At 42.6% G+C, this 27,427-nt stretch overlaps 1 protein-coding gene across 1 annotated transcript; it reads right to left on the reverse strand.

Annotated features, from left to right (window-relative positions):
• Nucleotides 1-166: 166 nt before the first annotated feature.
• ptpn3 (protein tyrosine phosphatase non-receptor type 3) lies at nucleotides 167-25,978 on the reverse strand. Its single transcript, XM_063487712.1, has 27 exons — nucleotides 25,837-25,978; nucleotides 25,086-25,142; nucleotides 24,412-24,553; nucleotides 21,793-21,927; nucleotides 21,591-21,633; nucleotides 21,320-21,401; nucleotides 20,087-20,131; nucleotides 19,952-20,004; nucleotides 19,626-19,743; nucleotides 19,429-19,516; nucleotides 19,240-19,328; nucleotides 17,509-17,572; nucleotides 16,931-17,133; nucleotides 16,718-16,843; nucleotides 16,436-16,597; nucleotides 16,221-16,314; nucleotides 16,060-16,137; nucleotides 15,902-15,958; nucleotides 12,181-12,337; nucleotides 11,859-12,034; nucleotides 11,451-11,541; nucleotides 11,166-11,227; nucleotides 9,466-9,612; nucleotides 8,633-8,761; nucleotides 4,629-4,774; nucleotides 4,380-4,515; nucleotides 167-1,556 (listed from the first exon to the last, which is right to left on the reverse strand). Exons 3-27 carry the CDS (start codon nucleotides 24,478-24,480, stop codon nucleotides 1,482-1,484), a joined length of 2,625 nt encoding a protein of 874 aa, XP_063343782.1. The 5' UTR covers nucleotides 24,481-24,553; nucleotides 25,086-25,142; nucleotides 25,837-25,978; the 3' UTR covers nucleotides 167-1,481.
• Between the last annotated feature and the right edge of the window lie 1,449 nt (nucleotides 25,979-27,427).

Here is a 27,427-nt window from a genome sequence, read left to right on the forward strand (position 1 = left end):
AAATGCAAATAAGTTACACATTATGAGACCGACGCACGCAAAAAGTACAAATAAGAGATCAGATCTGTAAAGAGCCAGTGGCATTACACAGCCTCCACTACGCTTTTATTTAACCTGCTTTATTTTATTTATCTAATTAGACTAATAATTAGATGCAGGGTTTGTGAAAGATCTGCACAGCTAAGATTAAAAAAAATCTGGAAAAGGAACAAAATGTAGCAAAAATCTGCTTAACTCTTTCTCATGTTCCGAGTTTATGAAATAAGTGCACACGCCCTACTTTTTCAAGTGTTTTTATTCCTGTTACACTTCCTAAAACATGACCTCGTTCTATACTTTCCCTCACTTTGTCACCCTGGAGCTTCCTCTGCTGTAAATATATACATTTCTTTACACAGCAGACTGAAAATATGAGCCCTGTGGAAGCTCCAGACTCATTCCTCCTCTTCTGTGATGAGTTCTGTGAGTCGATCTGTTGGCTCTGAATGCATTTATGAATGAAACGATCCTCTGATTACACTATTCACAGATTTTGTGGCATTATCTTCATTAGTAGGGATTTAAACAGCATCACACTGAATCCCCACGAAAAAAAAAAAAAAACACAGCACGGTGAATGGCACATCCCATTAAAACATCATCATCATCATCACGAACCAGCAGAGATGCCGCAGTCCTCCCAGCAGTGATACAGTTTGCTAATATTTTGTCATAACCACACCATTTGGGCTGATTTGTGATGCTGAGATAGCTTCCCTGATGTGATGCCAGCTGAAGCTTAAATGAGAGCGCCGCCTTTTTACCTCAGCGAGCAAATTCATTCTGTGGGAGGATGTGCACAAGACATTTCTTCAGCTACAGTAAAGGACAAAAGCAGCCACATCGGTATAAATCAGTGTTTATTGTGTGTCTTTAATAATTTAATAGTGATGGATGGTGCTCAACTTGGCGTGTTGCACCACCATGACTTTTTCTGCTGTAGTGATCTAAGGTCAGCCTTAATCTTCATCTCTGGACTCACGGACAGACTACAGATTACAATGATCCCGGTCAGCTTCTGCTCCCCCCCTCCGTTTGATCCACTGACTGAGAAGCATCAGTCTAAGGCACATGTAGCTTAATAGGCAGAGGCACCAAACCCGAGTGGCCTCTTCTTCAGAAATTAGCAGCAGCTCACGTCAGTCTTACATCAGTCTCTATGGAGACCACAGCCTCTATAAACTTAATGCACTTTCAGCAGAAACTAAGGCAGGCTAAGGTGTAAGATTCATATTCTTGCACAGACAGGCAGATCACAAACAGCTGTGCTGTGCAGCTAGGTTCACTCTCATTATCCATGTCTGTGCTCCTGTCCTATAAGAGTCTTATCTGGTTTTTTGTTTTTTTGTTTTTTTTGTAGCTCTGTAGATCTCTCTGTGGAAGTCGTCTGCTATGAAAAGAGGCAGAAAAGTGCGGTTGTCTGGTCCTGGTGCTGATTTGGGTTATGGTGCTGCAGCTCTCTCCTGTTTCTCTTTGTAGACTCGCAGAATGGCTTCACACACGAACTGGAACTGACACTGCAACAAATAAAAACACAAAATATTATTAGTTACTAGGAAACAAAGCAGTTTCTGATGTGATAATACTGGCAAAATACTGTAACTTTCAAGAAAAATTCCACATAGAGAGCGCATTAGCAAAAGACACAGTTCAGTGAGCTTGCAGTTCTGATGATGATGGTACCAGGACGAAGAGTCAGAGGAAAGAGATATTAAACTCAAACCCACATGTGTGACATTAGAGGGAAATCAGAAGAGTAACCGAGAGAACAATGTCACTGTGAGTAAAATAACAGCGCTGTGGTGAGATTGATAAAAAGCTCTCAAACAGCTACTGAGACGCCTGATAGTGCAATTGATTTGTAAGAAATTCATCTCCGTCCTGTTTTCAAAGAACTGCATTATCAGTAAGAGTCTGTCTGGGTGGTTAAGAAGCCTCAAAGACCAGAAAGATGAGGATTTTCATGGGATTTTAAGAAAAAAACCCCAAAAAGCACAGAATAACACCCACATTCTCTCCCAACATTAAAGGACGTCCTCTGAATGTTTCCATTACTGATACACAAACATATGGGGGAAACCTGAGGAAGTGTTCCATCAGCACAAAAACATCACAGAGATGAATCCTCAGGGAGTGGCTCTCCTTTCCAAAATAAGGGTGATAGTGGTAGCAGCAGAGGCTCAGGAGAATGCTTGAAGCAACGAGTAACACCTTTCCTCTCCTTCGACAGCTACCACCGAGGTGCTACAGAGCACGGCTTCCAACCCCAGCTTGTGCTAGTGAAGCTTCTCATGAGCTGCCATCAGTATTATACAATGGCAGTCACAAGGTTCTGCGAATTAATTAGAGTTACAGATGGCAGGAACCAGCAGATGTCCACATCTGTGACAGTGGGCTTATATAAAAGGGCAATTCTTGAAACAGCAAGTCTTCTCTCTCTTTCTGAAAACTCCTGTGGAGTTGCACAAGGTGGTTTAAGAGAAAACTTTCAAGCATGCAACTAATTCTTTCAGGATTCGAAAAGCCTTCTAATAAACCAAATCAGCTAGCTAAGCTCAATATTATTTTCCAGTTAATATCTGCACGTTTAATGTGAACCCATCCTTTACCCTCACGCAGAAATGAGCTAAATGCCTCTAACTCGGAGCACAGCTGCTCCAGGTCCTTTTGAGCTGAGCTGCCAAATGGAGTGTCTCGGATGATCCTGGCGATCACCTATCAGCTGCTTGCCGAGGAGTTACAGGTATGTAGCAACCAGAAAGAGACGCTAAATTAAACCCGGGACCCTCTGGGGAGGAAATCAAGGTTTGGAACTTCCTCCCGGAAGTGTGATTTTTAATCTATGGCTCTCTTCCACAGCTTGTATTTGTCCCGTCTTCCTCGCCTGACCACCAACTGGTTGCAGGAGATGACTGCAGCTCCCTGAGCCTGGTTCTACCAGAGGTTTCTCCCTGTTAAAAGGGAGTTTTTCCTTCCCACTATCACCAAAGTGCTTGCTCATAGAGGGTCATATGATTGTTGAGTTTTTTCCCTTTTCTCTGTAACACTGTAGGCTCCTTACCTTACAGCTTTGTTTAGCTATCTGTATAATCAACAAGAGCTGGAATCAGAGGAGTACACAGGGCCTGAAGAAGGGATGGAGCACAGGTGTAAACACACGTGCAGCTAGGGGCTGGGCCATATCATACCGTTTACGGTAATACCGGTATAATGTTAGGCAATGATAAGAAAATGAAATATTGCGATAGAATATGGTTAAAATGCGCAGTGCCTTTGTTTTCATACGCACATGGCAGAAAAAACATAGTGGCGACGGAGAATGAGAAGGGCGAAAGTTGATCGCTGAATGTAACAGATAAACCAGAATTGGTTTGTAAAAATGGTGCCAAACTTCAGTAGTGTGGAACTTGTTTGGTTTTTATCCGTCAGATACCCACCAAAGCACAATTTTTGGTAGAACATCCAAGCGGCCAAAAAACCTGGGGCTGCACGGCGTCAACGCATTAGCGCCGTGCAGCCCCACGCACGGGGCGATCCGCCTTAACTTGCTAACGGAGATTTGGAGCGTTAACGCGGTTATGGCATTAGTGTCATTTTAACAAGATGAACGCTGACAGCACTAGTTTTAATACGACTTTGGTCAGCTACGAAGCCGCACCGTTTGATGGATCATTACGGCTACCGTAGTCAGGAGCCTTGCGGAGTAATACGTACTGTGCTTCAACATAATATTACCGTATTGTGTGTGTATAACCTCTTTTTAAGTTTTGTGGATATTATACATGGTTATGCTCAGGATATGTTGGCCCATTTCCACTGGAAATGCTTTTTGGTTAAACTGTCAGCAAGGAATTTGCATTTGCACTGTTAAAATTTTATATAGCTTTAATGCACATAAAAAACAGCTGCTTGTTTAAGTGAAAATATATTGAATATATTGGGCTTTTTGCACTAATAAAGTTGTGAAGTTGTAAAGTATTTTGTCTCGCGTCAATTATTTCGTCAGTTATATCATTATTGCAAATTTTCAAATATATATCGCGATAAATATTTTTGGCCATATTGCCCTGCCCTATGTGCAGCATACAGAAGCTACAGGACAACAGTATGTTCAACCTTCAGAAGCTCCTCCAGAAGGAACTGAATGGAAATGTGACTAAAAGTACTGTGAGCACATTTAGGCTGTCTACAGTCCAACAGCCAATGGAAAGACAGAAAAACAGAAAGCAGCTAGAAAATCTCTTCAGATACAGATTATCATAATAATAAAATCATAAAATAAGGAGGTTAATGAGGCAGAGAACAATCACAGAGTACAAATCCTTGTTCTGTCTCTGTACCGTGGTCTGAACCATCATGGCTCGTTGATCTCTCAGTGTTTTGACAATGTCCAGTGGGGACACCGGCTGACCCTGGTCCAACTGACTCAGCGCCGTTTCCATGGTGATCAGAACACCTGTCCGCCCAATCCCCGCACTGCAAATGTAATTCAAAACAAACACGGCATTAAGTTTAGAGGAGATGAAGGTGCAGGGTGTGCTGGCAGTTTAAGTATACCTTGTGTATGTGTGTGTGTATTTGTGTGTTACCTGCAGTGTACCATTAGTGGCTCTTCACCTTTCCTCCTCTCCCTGACCGAGCTGATGAACAGCAGGAAGTCTGAAGGGTCGTCCGGTACGCCGTGGTCCGGCCACGCAACATACTGCAGGTGTGTGACTGCACGTTCCTCTCCCAGCTAAACACATGTGTACAAAAAACAGAACACACAAATGACAAACAGATAATGAGAGATATGAAAATGAAAGCGTTGCATAATCAGTATTTAATATGATAAACATGCAGCCTTTTGGGAAATATGCCCACATTAGACAGCACGGGGCTGCAGGCTCAAATACTCTGACATTATTCAGTATGAGAGGAAACAAAACACCACAGAGAGAACAGTGGAAAAAAAAACAGAGCAAAACAAGCATGTGGCCAGTAGGTGACACCGAGATTAGGAAGTGAGGGAGGGACGCAGAGAGATGAAAACAGGTGGAGAGTAGAGAGCACAGAACACCAGAGCTAAAGGGAAAAAAAAGTGAAGGCAGGGAAGAGAATGGCTGAGCTGAGAGTTTATAATGGGCATGTGGCCTGTGACTCCTGTGACTCCATGCAGGGATTAACTCGCTCCGCCAGAGGAACAGATGGGCCCACGCAGCAGTATCTGTGTACGCATGTGTGTGCATTCATACTTCATGCCTCCTTGAGCATTATCTGTTTATTTACCTGCTCGCCCAGGAAGGTGATGTGAAAGCCTTTAATCTGATAATCTACCATATTACAATCAAGCAAACAAACTTCTCGCAAGGATCCTCACGTCAGCACAGCTGCCCACTCCCACCGACACACAAACGGGGCCATGTAATTTGTCTGTATTCGCTAATGCACATGCCCACCCACCCACGCACACATACAGACCAAACCACCCACATGGAAGGGACTTGTATGTTGGCTGCAGATAAGTTTGGCAGCTCCCCGTGGTGAGCTCCGTTATGTGGCATATGGCACGAGCATGATACATGCTACTGCAACATATAAAGAGAAAAGCCATGTGTTGTGTCACTGAGGTCATGCCTCTCTGTGCTCCACGTGCACGCGAGAGCAGGTGGGAACTTTGCTGTGGATAAAATGCAGTTCCTTGAATGGCCACTTGAGGCTTCAACTAAAAGTGAGTTAATCTCCGTAAAAACTCATGTTAAAATGACCAACTTCAGCTTGGTACAAAAACAGTTTTAGTCTCTTTTGCTAATTTGTCCCTTTGTGATAACTGTACCGGAGTAAAATGTTTAAATAACTCACCTGTTTAAATGTTTCATAGGCTTAAAGTTTTGAGTGGGAGCTGTATTTTGGACGTTTTTATTAGTCACCTAAGGCAAAATGTGAGTGGGGGTTGAGGCGCCTGGGAAGGTATCTCAAAACTGTGTTGTAGACGGCTGACAGTTGGTGTCATAAGCCACCCCCTCTGTTCCATGATGGTCGTTCACATTGGACATACATGGCCTCTTACTCCCCTTTCAAGGAGTCTCGTAGTGGTTTCACACGAAACCTCTTGTGGTACTGACCCATACCTCTATTTAAACCTTGGCTCATGTGATGAGGCACATCATTAATAGTAGGGACAACCCCCATTAGGGTTTAAATACCTGGGACTCTCTACCATTTGGTTTCAGAACTCTTAGATTTCACAAATCTGAAAGAAGTCATCCACCTTCTTTCCAAGCTCTGAGAACTGACTGAGAACCTATGCTGGCACTTTGCAAATCAATTTACTACTGATACTTGATCCTCTCAAAAGCAAAGAAAGAGACTGAGAATCCCAACTGTCCACAACTGTTTCACAAAGCCATTCAATGACGCAATGAAGAACAGGCCGACCTTCCAATATTTTCAGTGTTTGCTATCTTTAACTTCACTCTCTGCAAACATCACTCCGAACTATGCTACAAAACAGTTGTTTGTTAAACAGTTTTTGAAGCATAAACTTCAAATAAACAAGCTGAGATTTTCCCTCAAATCTTTGTCCAGCAAACCTTTCAGCTATGGGGGGAAAACCCCAGCCACACATGCCGTGAAGCTAAAACAGTAACATTTTCCCCTTTAGTGATGCTGGTGACTTTTCCCTCATTAGCCTGTGGCAATAACACCAAGTGGCTACAAGTAAATATTTATCTATCTACATTATTACTAAACCAGAATAATTCAGAGAATGGACACTGTTTCAAGTTAGACATTCATAGAAAATACAGGACAGACATTCAATGTTAAGTGCACAACACTAATCCACAGACTCAAAGGAAGTGGTGAGTTTTTGGCAAGAGATATCAGATTTCATTTTTTTTACTATCCCACATATCAGAACCAAATTTTCCAAGCTGTTAGAGCCATGTTGGAGGGAGTATTGAGACTTGGACGCCAATCACTCGCACATGTTTTGTCCCAAAATAAAGTTATTCTGGAGAAACATCTGTTTGCTGCTAAGTAAAATACTACAGCATGGGTTCCACATTACTCTTGAGATCTTCTATTTCTGTCTTCTGTGGTTAAAAACACTGGTTTGTAAAATACTTTTAGTGGCCTGCAAAAAAATTACAAAGAATTGGTATAAATCCAAATCATCAAGCTCAAACAATGATTGGACACTGATAACGATGGAACTAAGATCTAGAGCAGAAATATTTACTAGAAAATGATAGAAACAAACTCCTGTTTATCAATGAACTGAGAACGCCGCCGGCAAAGGAAGCCTTATGTACAATCTAGGCTCAAAATACGAGGGCAATCCCAAAAGTAAGGTCTCCTATTGTTTTAGAAATACGAACAGTATTGTTGGTTGACTTTCTGCCTGTTGGGACCACAATAAACACTGACATGTACTGTGAAACAGTGGAAAAACTCAGAAGGGCATTTCAGAACCGGAGAAGAGGAATGCTGAGCAAGGGCGTCAGCATTCTCCACGACACGGCACGTCCACACGTTGCCTGTCAAACTGTCGCTCTCCTGCAAAACTTTGGTTGGAACTTCATCACCCACCCACCCTACAGTCCGGACCCAGTGACTACCACCTGTTCCCAGAGTTGAAAGAACATTTGTCCGGAAGGCAAAACTGCGGTGGCGGCAAGCAGCTATGACATGGGCATTGTAAAACTGCCACAGCGTCTACAAAACTGCATCGACCGAAATGGCAGTTATGTAGAAAAATAAATAAGTCTTCAAGCTTTAAAATGATGTAAATATTATGGAAAATAAACAGTTGTTTGTATTTCTAAAACAATAGGAGACCTTACTTTTGGGATTGCCCTCGTACATTGCAGTAGTGTTTTTTTTTAGCTTGTTTTGTTTTCCTGTCTGTGTAATAAAAACGTAATTAGGGAGTTAAAAAAATAGAAAACAAACACATAGAATACATATAATGTGCTGTTTGCAACTTAATCTAGATGTTTTTAAATTTTAAGTGGAAAAAAAAAAGAAAAAAATGGGAATTTTGGGCTTTAGCCTGGTTTTCGTAAGCTGCATAACATATAATCATTTGTGGCTCCAAAAAAAGTGAATGCAAAAATCTAAACAGGACTTTACAAACCAATGAGTGCGATTAGTATGTCTGTCTTTTGTATACAGTCTATGACCTATGAGACAAAGCTGATTAAAAGAAAAAAAATTGATTTTCCAGAGCACAGAGAACAGCAACTTTACCGCATGTGAGAAGTTTAATGAAAATAATATTTTCAATTATCAAAATAGTTGCAGGTTTATTTTATGTTGACTAATTTAGCAACAATTCAATTCAATTCAGTTAAGGTTTATATACATAGTGCCAAGACAATCGAGACAATTTATACTCCAAAATAAAGAGCCCATAGGATGCTGAAGAAAACTCCAACAGCAAAGTAACCCTTCTATGAACAAGGACTTGGTGACAGCAGGAAGGAAAAACTCCCTTTTAACAGGAAGAACCCCCAAAAAGAAGCAGGCTCAGGGAGGGCCAGCCAGTTTGAGAGGACAGAGAAAAGAAAAACTAGTTGATTAACCGCTGCAGTTGCTTTTGCTACTGTACCTCTGTGTGTGTCAGGGTGAACTGCCGCGTCACATACGCTAGGTTACACTCCTCGGAGTGGCACTTCACTCGCATGGGCCCATAATCCTTGGCTTCAGGCGGATGCGGCCAGTACTGGTGGCACTTGGTCTGCAAAGTGTATGACATCACCAACAAATTGCATTACTTCTGGCATGAGTCATGAATCAGGATAGAGTTTACTACTGCTACTACATCAGCTGCGCTCTGCTCTCAAGAAATCAAAGTCATATTAGCAGCATGCTATGTTCCACCTGGCAATCTGAGGAACAAAAGCAATTCATCAGGAGCAGGATGCGAACTGAGAGTCAATATGTGTGCGTCTGTGCAATCCTCAAGTAGAAAGAAACTCAGGAGACTTGATGAATATCAGGAAAATGATCAATTAATGAGAACATCTGGTTTCCAAGCAACAGGCAAGCTGAGACAGAGACATGTGCATTCAGCAAGACCTTGATATCTCACTGCCTCGGCATGGATGTGCCTTCACCCTCGAATTATTTATCTCATTGGCATCCCGCTTGCACTTTATATTTAGCTATTCTGTACACCGCAAAACACTGTAATTACTCACAACAGTGCAAAATAGATCATTTCTGTCTGCCAACATCAACGCGGAACCTTCCAATTACAGCAATCATGTGACAAATTAAACATGAAACAGCATGTAATAATACCGCGGTAATCACTATGTTAATGCACCGCTGATTGTGAGTTGTGTAATTTCAAGCGTTTCCCCTCTCTGTTCGCTCTTTACTCCTTTAGCACGGTGGCTGTTACAGGATAAAAGCTCAAAAGCATAAAATGATGTATACCCGTCCCCTCTCTGTTAGAGTTGTAAGCATGATGATGGTGTGTGTCTGTTGCTCCCAAACAGTCTGCCAAAAGTGAGTGAAGGTCTGTGGTAGTGGACCCTGAGCTGCAATGTAACGTAAACATACACCAGACAGCGGGGGCGCCACCTGAGAGAAATACAAGGAAACACACACATATACACACAGAGAGACACACAGATTGGATGAGTTTACATTAAAACATCAAACAGAGACAAGCCCAAGCAACAACGTCTGTGGACGAGAGAAAGAAACAAAGGTGGAAGTGCCAAAAAAATTGCAGTTCCTATAGTGGCCACTTGAGGCTTGCTCCAAGAGTGAGTCAGTCCACACAGACTTCCCCCTCCTTAAATGATCATGTTTACAGCATTAAAGTACTTTTGGTCTCTTTAGTCAGTTTAAGCTAAACTGTACAAGGCATGAATTTCATAACTTAGAGCTCCAACCATATGTCCCAATAGAGTTTCTTTATATTTCTGCCTCTGAGGAGCCTGACTGTTTTGTCATTTTTAAGGTGGTTTAAGGTGGAGCAATTATTTTTCCCGACTTTCTGAAAGTCGTTCAAAGGTTTTCTTCGGACATTGGCTTCTTTTTCACTCATCTTTAGTCCAGTCCTGGACCACTTTGAGAGTAACATTTTTTGTTTGTGAAGCCACTTAGCACTGATCTAAAAGACATAACCCAAAACATGAACCAGTATTGTGTCTACACATAACAGAAAACTTGGCACAGAACCAATTTTAAATGATAAATTTAGACCTTTGTTACTAGCGGTTTGTTGCAAAAACACATAATTATTCCCATTTAACGATAGCGCAGTTTGACAGATATAAAATAGTATAGAAGTGGCAGGTCTAAAAAATATCTTCTGTAAATGAATAGTATCTGAAAGTCATGTCTTTCAGGAACAGGGAAAAAACCACCAAAGACCTGACACAGTGCCTGAGAGATGCATCTGGACCTTTAGCTGATCTATCTACTCTTCACTGAAGCCTCATCAGAACTGGTCTCAGTTAAGGGTGGCTGTCAAGAAGCCATTCGAAAGGAAGGGCAACAGGGAGAAAAGGCTGATGTATGACAAAGTACAGAAGGACTGGACTGAAAATTAGTGGCAACAGTTCTGATACAGTGATAAATCAGAAAGAGGTCAGGAGAGAAGTACAACAGTGTCTCCAGCCACTGTGAGAGCATAATGTGTCATGAACTGGGTCTTTCAACCAGAAGTGTTGGGAATCTTAATGAAAATAGGGTAGAACATAGAGATTTCGATCCATCATTTGAAAAGTGAATGTCTTTCAAGAAGTCTGGAGAACTATTTCTGAACACTACTTAAAGAAATATCAAGACATCTTTACTAAGAGAGGTCAAGATGTGTTGAAGAATAAAGGTGGTCATATCCAAATACTGACTTTTAAGCGTGACTGAACTGTTTTTGCCTTACATACTGTATTTTCATGTATGTTTCACATGTTTCAATAAATCACTGCACATATTTCCCATTTCCCTAGCAAAATCTAAAGAAATGAGGGGTTTGGCACAGTACTGTATGGTCACTTCTGCATCCATAAAATCAACAAGTGTGCAGACACAATTTTGAATTTAAAAAAAACTTGGAAGTGGCTATTTCAATTTTATATATACAATCTATGATCAAGACACAGTTTCATATCAGTAATATTTACCGTGATGTGGCTGGCATTGATATAGTCCTCCTTACCCTGCAGCACCACTCTGGTAGTGTCATCTGAAAGTAGAGGAGGACAGCAGTGTGAGAGGGTCACAACAGAGCTGTCAGCAGACCCCAGGCTCAGCCAATTAAATTTCATGAGGAGTCACAGGAGAAACTTCCAGATCAAGGTTAGAAAGTCAGCACAGAGGTGGGTGGTGGGAGGAATTGAGGGATGGGGAAGCACCCGGCTGTGATGAGACCAACAGCAGGGCATAAACAAAGAAACAGGAGCACTTACAAGGCAAAACATCCCTATATCGATTCTTCTCCACGTTCTCAGGGAGCCGAGCACAGCTCAGTGTCAAACCGGGCTTCCTCCTGTATAAATTCTAGAAAACACAAGCACGTAAACACACCGAGAAACATACACAAACACAAACTACAAATTCCAGGCCAATCACGGCGTCTCGGCTTTAAATCTTCATGGATCAAATTCAAGTGAAGATTAGGGCCAGCATCTGTTCAAACACAAACACTTAAAAGCTTGTTATGATCCCTCACATAACCGAGAGGGACAAACTGAATCCTGCTTAAAATAATAAAAAAATAACACAAATGCGCCCGCTCGTCATTCATTCACGTCTATGAACATAGTACACCTTAAAATAATAATCCAGTATTCAGCTCCAATTTGCATCTTAAATACCTCGAAATGGAAACAGAGTGACCCTGTCTGTATCCCCCTCTCTAGTTGCCTCATGGATTCCTCCAGTGTGGGGGGGCGCTCTGACGGGCCAGGTGAGCGTGGCTTTTCTTCCTGTGGTTGGATGTTGAGCGTGAGGGTGGGCAGTGAATGCAGCAGGGGTGTACCCCGGCCAGGACCTGTTTTAGAAGGACAGTTCAAGGCTGTAATAAATATTCATTGAAACATGACGGACAGAGTGCACACTTGGACCACATGCTGTCTCAGCACTTTTCTCTGAGAGCGACACACACACACACACACACACAAACACACACACACAAACCTTTACGTCTGATGAGCAAGGTCAGCTGCCTGGTGTGCGACTCTCTGCTGGCTCGTATGAACATGACAACCTGGTCATGTGTGTGTTCAGAAATGTCTCGACCGTTGATTAGCACCACCAGGTCTCCTTCCATGAGTTTGGGGTCGCTTCGATCTGCCTACAAATAACAGAGAGTTGTGTATAGCAGTGTCGGTGTAAACTTTGGCTTATGAGGTGATTTAAAAACATTCTTACTATCATACATTTTGTCCACCAGAGACGCGCGCCCCCCTGGTCACAATTTTATAGAAAATAGTCAATCACATGGCAGCAACTCAATGCATTTAGACATGTAGATATGGTCAAACCGAGCATCAGAAAGGGGGGAGAAAGATCCTTAAAGTGACTTTAAACGTGCCACGGTTTTTGGTGCCAGACAGGCTGGTGTGATCATATCAGAAACTACTCATCTGAGCTAACCCAACCATCTCTTGGGTTTACAGAGAATATTCTAAAAAAAAAAAGAAAAAAGAAAAAAAAGAAAAATATATATACAGGGAGCAGCAGTTCTCTGTGCCATAATACCATCATCGCAGTGGGTGATGGGATCTGCCAGGGCTGCCCTTTGTCCCCGATTCTGTTCACGACTTTTATGGACAAAATTTCTAGTCGTAGCCAAGTGGCGGAAGGCTTTCACTGGGGTGGTCTCAGAATCTCATCTCTGCTTTTTACGGATGATGTGGTTCTGTTGGCTTCATCGGGTGATGGCCTCCAGCTCGCACTGGAACGGTCAAAGTGTGAAGTGGTGGGAATGAGAATCAGCACCTCCAAATCTGAGACCATGGTCCTCAGCTGGAGAAGGGTGGAGTGCCTACTCCGGGTCGGGGACGAGTTCCTGCCCCAAGTAAAGGAGTGTAAATATCTCGGGAGAGTGGGAAATGCTGCTGCAGCACAAATCCATCGTGGTGAAGAGAAAAAGCTGAGTGTAAAAGTTTACCGGTCGATCTACGTCCCTAAGAACGAGATTGCGGATACAAGTGGCAGAAATGACCTTCCTCATTTGGGTGGCTGGCTTCTCCCTTAGAGATAGGGTGAGAAGTTCAGCCATCCAGGAAGGGCTCAGAGTAGAGCCGCTGCTCCTCTACATCCTCTACACTAGTTACAGTGGCTTGCAAAAGTATTTGGCCCCCTTGAACTTTTCCACATTTTGTCACATTACAGCCACAAACATGAATCAATTTTATTGGAATTCCACGTGAAAGACCAATACAAAGTGGTGTACACGTGAGAAGTGGAACGAAAATCATACATGATTCCAAACATTTTTTACAAATAAATAACTGAAAAGTGGGGTGTGCGTAATTATTCAGCCCCCTAAGTCAATACTTTGTAGAACCACCTTTTGCTGCAATTCCAGCCGCCAGTCTTTTAGGGTATGTCTCTACCAGCTTTGCACATCTACAGACTGAAATCCTTGCCCATTCTTCTTTGCAAAACAGCTCCAGCTCAGTCAGATTAGATGGACAGCGTTTGTGAACAGCAGTTTTCAGATCTTGCCACAGATTCTCGATTGGATTTAGACACCAGACAGGTCAGGGATAAAGTTATTGAGAAATTTAAAGCAGGCTTGGACTACAAAAAGATTTCCCAAGCCTTGAACATCCCACGGAGCACTGTTCAAGCCATCATTCAGAAATGGAAGGAGTATGGCACAACTGTAAACCTACCAAGACAAGGCCGTCCACCTAAACTCACAGGCCGAACAAGGAGAGCGCTGATCAGAAATGCAGCCAAGAGGCCCATGGTGACTCTGGACGAGCTGCAGAGATCTACAGCTCAGGTGGGGGAATCTGTCCATAGGACAACTATTAGTCGTGCACTGCACAAAGTTGGCCTTTATGGAAGAGTGGCAAGAAGAAAGCCATTGTTAACAGAAAACCATAAGAAGTCCCGTTTGCAGTTTGCCACAAGCCATGTGGGGGACACAGCAAACATGTGGAAGAAGGTGCTCTGGTCAGATGAGACCAAAATGGAACTTTTTGGCCAAAATGCAAAACGCTATGTGTGGCGGAAAACTAACACTGCACATCACTCTGAACACACCATCCCCACTGTCAAATATGGTGGTGGCAGCATCATGCTCTGGGGGTGCTTCTCTTCAGCAGGGACAGGGAAGCTGGTCAGAGCTGATGGGAAGATGGATGGAGCCAAATACAGGGCAATCTTGGAAGAAAACCTCTTGGAGTCTGCAAAAGACTTGAGACTGGGGCGGAGGTTCACCTTCCAGCAGGACAACGACCCTAAACATAAAGCCAGGGCAACAATGGAATGGTTTAAAACAAAACATATCCATGTGTTAGAATGGCCCAGTCAAAGTCCAGATCTAAATCCAATCCAGAATCTGTGGCAAGATCTGAAAACTGCTGTTCACAAACGCTGTCCATCTAATCTGACTGAGCTGGAGCTGTTTTGCAAAGAAGAATGGGCAAGGATTTCAGTCTGTAGATGTGCAAAGCTGGTAGAGACATACCCTAAAAGACTGGCAGCTGGAATTGCAGCAAAAGGTGGTTCTACAAAGTATTGACTTAGGGGGCTGAATAATTACGCACACCCCACTTTGCAGTTATTTATTTGTAAAAAATGTTTGGAATCATGTATGATTTTCGTTCCACTTCTCACGTGTACACCACTTTGTATTGGTCTTTCACGTGGAATTCCAATAACATTGATTCATGTTTGCAGCTGTAATGTGACAAAATGTGGAAAAGTTCAAGGGGGCCGAATACTTTTGCAAGCCACTGTAAGGTGGTTTGGGCGTCTTACAAGGATGTCTCCTGGGTGAGGTGTTCCGGGCATGTCCCACCGGGAGGAGGCCTCGGGGTAGACCCAGGACATGCTGGAGAGATTATAGGCCGAGAGATATAAGTTCGAACAAGCTGGAGGAGGTGACTGGGGAGAGGGAGGTCTGGGCTTTCTCTGCTTAGGCTGCTACCCCCGTGACCCAGACCTGGATAAGTGTAGGAAGATGGATGGAACTCCATATAGAGAGGCAGCTGGTTCATGGATTCAAACCCAGGACCATCTAGCTGTAAGGTTAACCACTGCTCCACTCTGCATTAAATCAATCTAAATTATTGGCCTAACCATGCAAATTTTAAAACGTCTATTCTAACTTCCTAAATTACCAAATTACCCCAACAGTCAATAGTCCAAAACCCCAAAATATTACATTTTTATATTTTTCTGTCATATTTATACAGTTAGAGTGTCGAACGTTTATATTAAACATGGCCAACATTTCAAAGACTGTGGTCAGCGTGTTTAAAAGTAGCCATATGAAGTAAAAACACAGGAGTGAGATGACTCGTAACACTCGGTATCCAAAGTATTTCATTCTTGGCACAGATTTTCTCATATTGTCATCTTAAGAGGCAATATAACAAGGAAGACGAACTTGTCAACTCCCAGGATAGAAACATGGAACTGGAAATTAACATAACAGGGTCCCTTATGTTTTCTGTTGGGTATGACAAAGATCATTAAAAATGTCATATAATAACACATTTTAGAAGCTGGCACCAGAATATTCCCCATGTAGATTTCATCTGATGAATTAGCTCATCATTAGTGCTCTATTTCTTTACAAATACATAACCACAAGCCAAAGCTGATTTTTTATTACAAGTTTATGTCTCATTGTTTTTTCATGTAAATTTGAGGAGCAATCTGAGTGCATTCTTACCGGCGAGTCGGGTTTAACATGCGATATGGCTAGAGGCATCTTCTGATCAACACCACCCTAACAGGAGGAGGCATCAGAAAATTAAACAGAGGAAGAGTGCAGCAGTAATAAAACATAAAACTCTGAGTGTGTGTTGTGAATAACAAGCACAGACCTACCTTAACATTAAAGCCAAACTTGCCCTCCTTATCGGGGGCAATGCATATTAGCATCAAGTCACCGTCACCGGGAGCACCCTGCATAGATGATAACTCATAATCAACACACACACATGAATAAATACACCAAAACACACAGAGCTGATGGTAAGATAACAGACCTTATTGAACTGGGGTAAGCTATCCTCGTCTGTTATGCTGTCATCGGCTTGCAGTGAAATGTCATCTGTCGCTGGGTTATAATCGCCAGAAATGCTGAAAGACATTCAATTAACAGAATTTTTTTAACAGTTTGGATGAACCGAAAGCTTTGACACATTCCTACTGATGCAGGTTTGTTTTATTAGACAGCGTTTCTGTTATAAGAGATACTAACTGCTGAGGTGAACCCTGCCCCTCACTGGTCTTGGAGCTGCTCACAGACGCCCGGTATGTGTAGAAGACATCTTCCCCCTCTGACATGTCTTTCAGGTCAGTGGTCAGCTCCATCGAGGACGGGCGAGGTTTACGGATGCCGTGGCGAACTCGAGGACTTCGCCTGCCGCAGACAGGAGAGAGCAGTCACTTTTTTAAAATCACATTACAGGAAATGGCACAAGAGGAATGAAGAAAGGTTTAATATGAAGCGCAGCGGAAAACTTAGTGCTGGTGACTGTACCAGTTGGGGGTGCTCGGGGGCGATCTGGAAGGCAGACTCTTGGTCTCCAGGTGCTCCGATGACAGCGACCTCCTCAGGACTGGGTTCCACACCATCCCCCCGACCACTCGCTGGCAGACTGGCCCACTGCAGTCGAAGACAGAAATGGCAAATCAACTTCAAATTTCTTTGCCTTCCTGTGAATAAGTATTGCATGGATTTCCAAGGCCTCACCTTTCAGGTTTACTGTTGCCCAGGCCCAGGTGCTGTGTGATCAGCTTTCTGTAGGACTGAAGTGTGGTGTTTTTTAGCCTGGAGCTCCTGGGAGAGCGGTTAGAGGAAAAGAAGCAGTGATGGTCCACGCAGGATCGCCACAAGTTCTTACAGGTCTTGGGGCAGGGCAGAAGCAGAGACATCTCACAGTCCTGGGTTTCTCCCTGCAACATGCACAGTTTAGGCTGTAACTTGGTCTTTATACTGTAAACTGTAGCATTCAAGGTCACATCAACTTATGCTGCTCAGGTCGCAGTTTTAACTGGCAATAAAATCTTCTATCGCCATATTTTCTGAATGCTTTATTAGCTGTCAAGCAGAGAAATGCAGAAAAAATGTGCCAAAATTATGGAAATTAAAATCAATGCCATATTTCTGTGCGTCTGTGCACACAACAGAGAATAAAAATAAATCATAAATCTCCATGTGCCACAGAGAAAACAGATATGCCAGCCAAGAGTGTAGTGTAATTAAGAGCAAGAGTTTGCTGAGGGCAGATTTCCAAACTATTAATAAGGAATACTGAAAGGGGAACTCACGTGCTTTTGTTTCAGATGTATATCAAAGCGTTTCCTCTTAAAAGAAATCTTGATGATATTCCCCCTGCGTGGAAACAAAAGGACGGGATCGGTCGAAAGGTGATGAATCACAAGAAAAATCATAGAGAGAGACCGAAAGAGATGACCTTTCATAGAAACATAAGACCCAAAAAGTGCCACATGACAAGATCAAAACAACACCAAACAGCAAACATAACATATACACTTCTGTGCAAAAGTCTTGAGACACCACTCGTTTTTTTTTTTTTTTTTAAACTTTACTTCCAAGCAGCCAGACTTTGTCGTAATTTTCAAAGTGCTCTTGAGCAATAGTTCTCCAGGCTTTGTGAACATCTTTGGACATTGGCTGCTTTTTCACTTAGTTTCATTTGTGTTCTTGTACCTGACCATTTTTGGTACAATGTTTTTTTTTATCTGTTAAGCCACTTAACAGTGAACTATGAATCATATGTGAATCATCTGTTATGTGATGATCATTTCATCATAACAGCCAAATTAACAAAGAACCAGTTTACGCGATATCTTTAGGCTCTTTGTTACTAGCAGGCTGTTGCAAAAACATGTGAATTGTTACAATGTCTTTAGTTGGATCTATGAAAAATGAAAAAGATAAAGTTTGACAGGCATAATATAGTATTTTTGGACAAAAAATTGATTCCCAAAGACATATTAGCTGAAAACTTGACATATCTTGGTGTAGTGTACATTGTGTGCCTAAAACTGTTGAGGAAACTGGACATGTGGATTAGAAAAGAAGAAATGACAGGTCTGAAAAACTGCAGCAGATAAAAAGTATTTTCAAGTCATGTCCTTACAAAACAAGAAAAACATCCAGAGACATACATCTGACCCTTCATTTGATTAACTTACTGTTCACTGAAGCCTCATCAGAAATGGCCTCAGTGGAAGGGTGGCAGACAATCCATTCGTAAGAAAGGGAAGCAGGAGGAAAAGGCTGAGGCATGACAAACTAGGGTGAAAATCAGTGGCAACAGGTCTTGTGTTGTCATGAATCCAAGTAGGAAGATTTTGGTTCAAATCATCATCACTATATATGGAGGAGGTCAGTAGAGAGGTACATCAGTGGGTGTCTGCAGACATTTGTAAAGCTCTGTCATGGTTTGGGAATTTCAGCCAGTGTTGTTGAAGATCTTGTTGAAATTGAAGGAATTATGAACACAGAAAAATACCATCCAACTTTGATCACCATGCAATATGATGTGGAAAGGGTCTGATTGGCCACAGCTTCATTTTTCAGCATGACAATGAGTTGTGGATTGGCCTCCCCAGAGCCAGGACTTCAACATTATTGAAGCAGTGTGGGATCACGTTGACAGCGAACGGAACAAAAGAAAAACAACATCCACAGAAGAGCTTTGAATGTCCTTCAAGAAGCCTGGAGAACTATTGCTGAAGACTACAAGGAAGCTGCCCAACAGAGTTCAGGCTGTGATGAAGAATAAAGGTGGCTGTACCAAATACTGGCTTTTTTTTAAGGTTTGAACATGTTTCACACATGTCACATTTTCTTAGCAACATATAAAGAAAAGAGGGGTGACTCAACAAATTTTGGGAATGCAAAAATACCTGGATTTACATCGCAAAACAACAAACAAACACAAGAACAAAATAAAAGCTGCAGCATTAGGTTGTAATAGTACTCCAAATTAAAAGCTTGATTAAAATAAGATAAGCAGGACCATCACTCACCACGGGAAGAAACTGGAGCAAATCATATTACAGAATATTGCAACACCACTTGAAGCCAAACCCACCATGAGAGGGGCATTGTTGGTGTCCTGGGAAAGAGAAGATGAGGAAAAAGACAAAAACAATCAAATCTAAAACGAAGAAGAAGTCAAACCACGAGACAAGATGTTAAAAGTTTAGTCACAGTACCGTGGCAGCATGCAGCTCCACTCCGTACAATTCTAGCGTCCGTGCTGTGTTGAGAAAACACAGCTCCGCATCGCTCTTCTTAAGCCCTCTGAGAACACGCACAGTCACATATAACAACAGCAAATAACTGCACAACAAAACAGCCATTTATTTTATTATTTCAGTGGTGGCTAGATGTAGTGAACTGTCTTAATTACTTGTGTTGTGGATGCAGATCCTCCACTTTAGATAGGAAGTCTTCATCCTGTTCAGGGATGAAGTGGCATTTTGAGAGGTAACCAGGGAGCCAGGACGGACAATGATCTCCCATTTCCGCTGCAGATGGTGGAAAGAGACACTGAGCATCCATCCACACAGAACAACATAACCAGCAGCACACATCCGTGTATCCTGACATCTGGTATACTGTAAGAGCTGCTAATTGAGAGGATCGAGAGCATCCTCACAGGAATAATTACTCACAAGGTTATTATTGAGCCATTAATCATTTGTTTTTTTTCTAGGAAGAGATCGTGAGACTTACACTGCACAGCATAAGAAGCCAGCACTACAGCTGCGCTCAGCGGGCACTGCAACCTGCAATCATATTCGATGATTACACTAAACATAAGCTGTGCACAAGGGAGGGGATGCTTGAATTTGATTTTCTGTTACCAACCGTCCTTCTCTAATGTCACTCCTGATCTGGAGGAAGTACAGGTGCCTGGAGGAACAGGACAAGAGGAACTTTTAACAACCCACACCTTTGTTCTGTAGCCTACAGAAAACCTTTTGAAGTGGTTTGACCTATTGGTACTGCTAAATATGTCAGCAGGCTAGCCTTACTGGCTACGAGTCAGAAGGTCCAGTCACACTAAAATATTTCAACAAAGATTTTCTCACACACAAATACCCCCGACTGTTCCAGGTTTTTCGCTTACGCTGTAAAATCTCTCACTGAGGATCAAATGGGAATGGCATCACACGTTTTACACAGAAAATACCCATCAAATATCTGTGATTTTGGATCACCTGGTGCTACAGATTTTGTTTTGAATGTTTCAATAACTGCTGAGGCTACTGAAAATCTACTTTCAGTCATTCGTGTTGCCTTCAGGATCAATCCTAACAATTTTTGATGAACTGGTCCCTTTTCTATCCAGCGCTTCACGCCGAACAGAGCACGTAAGCGCCGTCAGCGAGAACATTTAGTTCAAAGTTTCACAGAGCTGCTAGAATACCGCAAGACTCTTCGTCTCGTGCAGTCATCATTTGGAGGAGCCACTGCTTCACATGAAACTAGTTATTTGGCCTAGGAGTAGGCCTGCAAGATGCAAAGAAAATCTCTGTTATTCAGTAACACTGTATAATACTGTAATGACAATATAACACGAAAAAAGCAAATACTGAAGTGTGCATTTTAGATGTAACAGCTCAAACAAGGGTTTTTCCTTTAGTTTCTGAGAGGCTAAGGTACATTGTTGTAATGCTCAGGCAGTGGGAGGTTTTCTCATTTTCCCACTAGCTATTATCCTGCTGAAGCTACTTTCCCTTATTCACAAGGGGGTCGCCACAGCAGGTAGCTCAGCATGCTTGACTTGGCAGATTTTTTACACCGGATGCCCTTCCTGACGCAACCCCCAAAGGGATCTGCGTGTCTTCCCAGGACCAAACCAGGGAGCCACTGCAAGCTACCTATCCTGCTCTTGGTATAAATATAATGTTCTCTGTCTGGCAGGTTTTCTTAGTGACTACACTACATTCCTTCTTTTGTGTTGTGTTTATCACATATCTTTGTATCCCAGTGACGATAAAAGTATTAACTAGTCATCACAACTTAAGAGTAAGCCAAACTACTAAAACCCAGTCGAAAAAATGAAAAAGCCATCTATGATAAGCGTCACGTACTAACCTTGTCTGTTCATCCTGCAGAGAGTTGGGATCAGAGATGAAGAATCGTACTCTAAAGTTCAGATAAAAGGGGGACACGAGGCCTGCAGAGAAATAGCAGCTTGTCAAAAGTGGAACACATCCATGGGCACAAGTTCACCTCAATCTTAAACTGTTCCTCTTTTCTATTAGACTCTCTCTTTATCTAAGCATTTAAATTATATTTAAAATGGCTAGAAACATAATTCCAGCTGAAGGCAGTTAATTCTCTGCAGGCAAAACAACTGAGATACCTTTTATCTGCTTCTTCAAGGGCTTCTCGGGCTCCAACCATCTCTGTAAGAAAGGCATTCATTAAGTATAATGGCTAACTGGGGCTAAATAAAAACATTTATGTAAGTATGCCCCGTGGTTATCATCAACTAAACAGCAATCAGCATGTGCAGTACATTACAATCTCAGTTGCAATGTGCAGCAGAGGAACAGTGAGCTCACTGGAGAGTGTGTGTTGGCTGTGATAGAGGCAATGGCTGTGCTGGATTCTCTGATCTGCAGACTGAAGAGCTGCCTCTCCTGCAGGCGCAGGTGGTCGCATACTAGGTCCAACAGAACCACGCCTTCATCCTGCTTCTGAAAGATGGAAACAACAACAAACGGCATCACAACCAGCCAAACTTTCCGGTTGCTTATCTGTACACAAAAATACACCGATCAGGCATAACACTATGACGGCTGACAGGCGAAGAGAATAACACTGATTATCTCTTCATCACTGCACATGTTAGTGGGTGGGATTTATTTGCGAGCAGGTAAACACGCTGTTCATGTGTTAGAAACAGGAATAATAGCCAAACGCTGGCATTTGAGCGAGTTTGACAAGGTCCAGATTGTGATGGCTGAACGACTGGTCAGAGTATCTCCAAAACTGCAGCTCTTCTTGGGTGCTCCCGGTCTGCAGTGAACCAAGGAGGGAACCAAGTGGTGAACCAGCGACAGGGTCATAGGCTGCCAAGGCTCAGTGATGGATGTGGGGAGCGAAGGCTGGCCCGGGAGGTCTGATCCAACAGACGAGCTACTGTAGTTAAAATTACCAGAAACGTTCATGGTGGTTCTGATAGAAAGGTGTCAGAATACACAGAGTAGTAATGGTGTCCATGCTGACCCCCATCCATCACTGAAGGCACCAACAATGCAAGCATCATAACTGGACCATGGAACAACATGGAAGAAGGTGGTCTGGTCTCATAAATCGTATCTTATTTTACATCACGTGGTCTGGTGTATATGCGTCGCTTACCTGGTGAACTCCTGGCACCAGGATGCACTATAGGAAGAAGGCAACACCGGGGAGACAGTGTGATGCTTTGGGCAATGTTATGTTATGTGGATGCTACTTTTAATATTACCTACATAACCACTGTTGCAGACCCATACACCCTTTCAACAGTATTCACTGATGCCTCTTTCAATAATAATAATAATGCGCCCTGCCACAAAGCAAAAATGGTTTAGGAATGGTTTGAGGAACACAACAACGAGTTTGAGGTGATGACTTGGCCTCTAAATTCCCCAGATCTCAATCCAATCAACTCGATCCATAGAGGCTCCACCTCACAGCTTACAGGACTTAAAGAATCTGTTGCTAACATCTTGGTGCTGGAAACCACAGCACACCTACAGGGAGCCTAGTGGAGTCTATGTCTCAACAGCTCAGGGCTCTTTTTACAGCAAAAAGTGGGGCTAACACAATATTAGGCATGCCATTGATCTTATCAGGCAAAGGCACTATTGATCATCTCGATCTATTAAGTTTTGCTTTGCAGCAAGCTCCATAAGCTTATTTCTCACCATATTAGGCACTTCAACAAATTCCAACAATGGTTTTGGTTTAGATCCACCTTTCCTCAGAACACATCTTTGGTTTACAACTCTCCCTTCTCGAGAAAATTACTCTGTCACCCCCAGTCCAGCTGAAGCCATAACCCAGAAAGCACTGTCTTCTTGGCTCATATACAGCCCACATCTGAGTTTTCTTTAGGCTACACTTCACACTGACGAACAGAATTGACTGAGGCATATGACTGCCACAGCTCAGCCACAGGTCTGCCAAATATGGGCCAGATGTCAGGTGTCACACCCAGCACCTGTCATAGCCTGTGTCGCCACAGCTCATGACATTTTGAGCTACGCAACCACAGCCCAAAATGTGTCTACAGACTTTTTTCTTTCTTTTTTATGATGCTTTTCTTTTTTACTGAACACCAACGTGACTTGGCACACCATGTACAGACCCCTGCTGTGGAGTGTCTTGGCATGTATTAGTAAATCAGATAATGTTTATAACGTACACATCCAGGGACCTCAGAAAACCCATCAGCAGCACAACATTCTGTACTTTAAGCTGTTCACTGATTTATGAATCCCTCTGAGGGACAACCCTACAGCTCATCTGCATTTCCTTCTCTCTTTCTCTTCCCACTTTCTGTTACAGGAAGCATATTCACATCACCAGAGGACCTTGTTTACTAGAAACTGCGGCAAACAAGGTGTGTTATTCTTTTGTAGCAATGCACACTATCTGGACACAAAATCCAGGTGATGATCAGTTTAAACCGCCTCTGCCTCCCTTAGAAATGCTTCAGTGAAAGTCGGCGAACCTTATCCAAACAGAAGCAGCACAGGAGCCAAATAAAGACAGTAATGGAGAGTTGGAATTGGATGCTCTTTATGACCACAGCACTCTCACTGCTCTCCCATTGTTCACATAAAAATGCTGCACAGAGCCTGTCCTGGAAGGCAGTATCACGCCTGTCAGTGTGTATACTGCCACCAGAGGCCAATGTGATACGCCGACAGCGTTAAAGGCTTTAAGTGTGCTGATCACTAGAAGGAAATGAGCATGTCCTTTGAACCAACGTCGCATTGTTGAGTGAGAGATGTGGATCAATGGGAACAGGAAAGAATAGTCTGCCACTTCATCACATGTGACACAACAATCATTAATAGAGTGCACAGGCAGAGAGAAGTAACATGTAATCTCCTCAGAAAGGACATAGTGTGTGTTTATGGGTGTGTTTGCATGTGTGTGTGTGTGTGTGTGTGTGTCTTACGCACACTGACTCTGAAGGTCTCGATAGTGCCGTCCAGCAGCTGAACCAGGCAGAGCAGGTCCGGTTTTGGCATGTCTGTTACCAGGGTAACTCTGCCTCCCTCTCAAGACAAACGCCCTGCCCTCAGCCTGTCACCGAGAGGAGACCTGGAAACACACAATCACACACAACCACACAAAAGTGTCAGAGGTTTCCAGCCCGTTGTCTTCCACAGAAAGCACCTCCCTTCTGGATGACACTGTGTGGTGAGTAATATATGTGCCTGATGGAGCATCAGACTGCAGTGAGTAATGCACTGTGAATGTGAAGGAGTGACTGTAAGTGTATGTGTGCATGGTTTGTGTAATCCCTTATTATTTGGCCTGGGTCTGAACATGTCCCTTCCCTCTCCCTGCTGCTCTCTCTCTCTCTCTCTCTGCATCTCCCCGCCTTTCACAGGCAGCTGAATGATAAGAATGTTAAACATTTTCAGAGTTGAACACGCCCCATCGACAGTGCTACAACTGATCCCAGACCAACCAGAGAAGGAATGCATGAACACAAAAACATGCACTACAAATGCACACATGCATGCATCCATGTATTCATACATGTCTGTGTGCACACACGCCCAAAGGTAAAAACAACTCTGACACTGCGCTCCATGTGCAAGCATTGCATGTGTATGTACATACTTACATGTGTGCAGTCCTCAATTTCCAGGTGAACCGATTACTGGATCTGGCAGGCCTGTTTCTGAAAGAACACACAATGTCTGAGTTAATGTTTGAACACAGTGACACACTCTGAATATATTAGAGCAGAGCTGATGTCAATCTGATGACTGGTTTTCCATAACAACCCGCTCACAGGCAGACCTCTGATGAATTAACAAGTAAATGTTAGATTTAAAGGCAGATTCATCATCATGTGGCGACTGTGGCTTCACTGCGTCCTTTGCATCTTGCACCTATTACTCATATGTTGTGGCTCAATCGTACAAACGAGGGAACTGGGGACGGATTAGCCTATTTTATTGTGGTAATAACGCATACTTATGCTATAACGTTACCAGCACACAAGTTACAAATGTGTACTGTGGATAAACTTAGACGATAAAGTTCAAACAACCCGGTTTGTGCTGCTTTACCTGATAAATCACTGAACAAACAGGGCCTGTCTCAGTGTATTAGGCCCGCATTTCTGAGCTCCGTCTGTCTCAGCCTGTCGATAATAAACTCTGTCGTGACCTCGCTGTACTTTGTACCACAGCGCGAACAAGGAACCTGTTGACAGCCTAAAGTTTCTCTGCTGCTACACCCAACAGGAGGAACGCACAGTACTGGCAAACTTTCCTCCAACCACCGCAGTCCTCGCTAAAGCCTGGCCAAGTTCATGTTTTCTGGGAAGAGAAAGGTTTAAAGGACATTAAAAAAAAAGGCTTTACTACCTCAGTGGTACCGCTTCAGAGACGGGTCATATCCCTCCGGAGTGTGCGCGGAGAAAACCTCGGAGCGGGGCCTGTCGGAGGAGCCAGGTAAAGTAGGTAAATATCCGGGACAAGTTTCTCATCCCAGCCTGCGCTGACTCCGTTCGGCCCCGCCCCTTTCTGCGCGCCCACGCTGGGAGGCGCGCAGGCAAAGCAGAGGAAGTCTGGAGCATAGACTGTATATAAAGACAGCCTGTAAGAACAAGGCCCTGCATTAACAAGCTTCCAGTTATATGTATGCTTGTGCTTCAGTAACAATAAAGCTTATCTTACTTTATCTTTTTAACCCGTCAAAGCCTGAATCATGAAATAATTGCCTTGAAAAATCTTTTAACAATTAAAACAAAATCAATTAGATATTAATTAAAAGCAGAGCAACAAACGTTATCGCAAACTGTTAAAGTGACATGAAAATAAAATACACATTAAAGTGTTTTAAGTTTGCACTTTACTCTACTCAAAGATTACATATTTTACAACTTACTTTTTTGTGATTATTAAAGGTGACTGTGCTTTATTTTTATAATAATAATAATAAGATAATAATATATTAGTCTCATTAAGTTTGAGATCTCATTTTCAAACCAGACACAAAAACTAAAAATATATACACAAATTAAGACAGACAGCCACCTAATAAAACAACACATTACACATGATCACATATTATATGTTTAGAAGTGTTATTCTTCCCATTTATTTATCCAGGACTCAATATTAGCTCTAATAGATTTAATCTTTAATTTATTTAGTTTATGACAGGTGCACCACTGAGGGTAATTCAGAGTATGTGAAGTTTAAAATCATGTTGGCATGAAATATTCATGAAATATTCTGAGAATATTCTGCTTTAAAGCTCAATGAAGTGCTCTAGTTTCAAAACAGGAGAAGCACTGCAGCAATGTGCAAATACATATATTGTTTTTTCTAACAGCAGACTGATCATTTCATAAAGCTACTCGCTCAGGGAAAGGAAAAGGTGGTTTTGTCCAACTTAAGGATTACAAAAACAAGAAAAACCTCCAAGGTTCTTCATCAGACTTTATATTCTTCAAGAAATCTTCTGGCTTGATGTCACCATCTACAGGACACTTGAAGTACTGCGGCTCTCTCCTCCGTGTCCTCTCATAGTAACACATAATAACAAAAATACACTTCCAATAGCTCATAATGACCAAATACGAGAGACATGTAAAAACAAAACTGTCTTTAACTGTCATGGTGTTTGGTGGTAATGATGTGCAAGTGTAAAATATTTGAAATTCCCACTTCAGACAGAGATTTAAAAAGTAATGATGGCATACAGTGTGAAAACCTGTCTTAAAATGTTCCAGCATAGTGATTTTAATTGTTCTTTGTACTGTATGTAAGCTGAAACAGGCAGAGATGAGATGCGTGCCAACCAGGTGCTTGTTCACCAGCAGTGAGTATTACACAAATCAAAGCAATAACACTGCTGACCACAAGTGGCATGCTGTTTCAGTAACACCCTCTGATGTTAACTGACAGCCCTTTGCTACTAGATGACTCACAGTTGTTTGCCTTGTCAACG

Source organism: Pelmatolapia mariae, linkage group LG10_11 (assembly GCF_036321145.2).
Source record: "Pelmatolapia mariae isolate MD_Pm_ZW linkage group LG10_11, Pm_UMD_F_2, whole genome shotgun sequence".
NCBI lineage: Eukaryota > Metazoa > Chordata > Actinopteri > Cichliformes > Cichlidae > Pelmatolapia > Pelmatolapia mariae.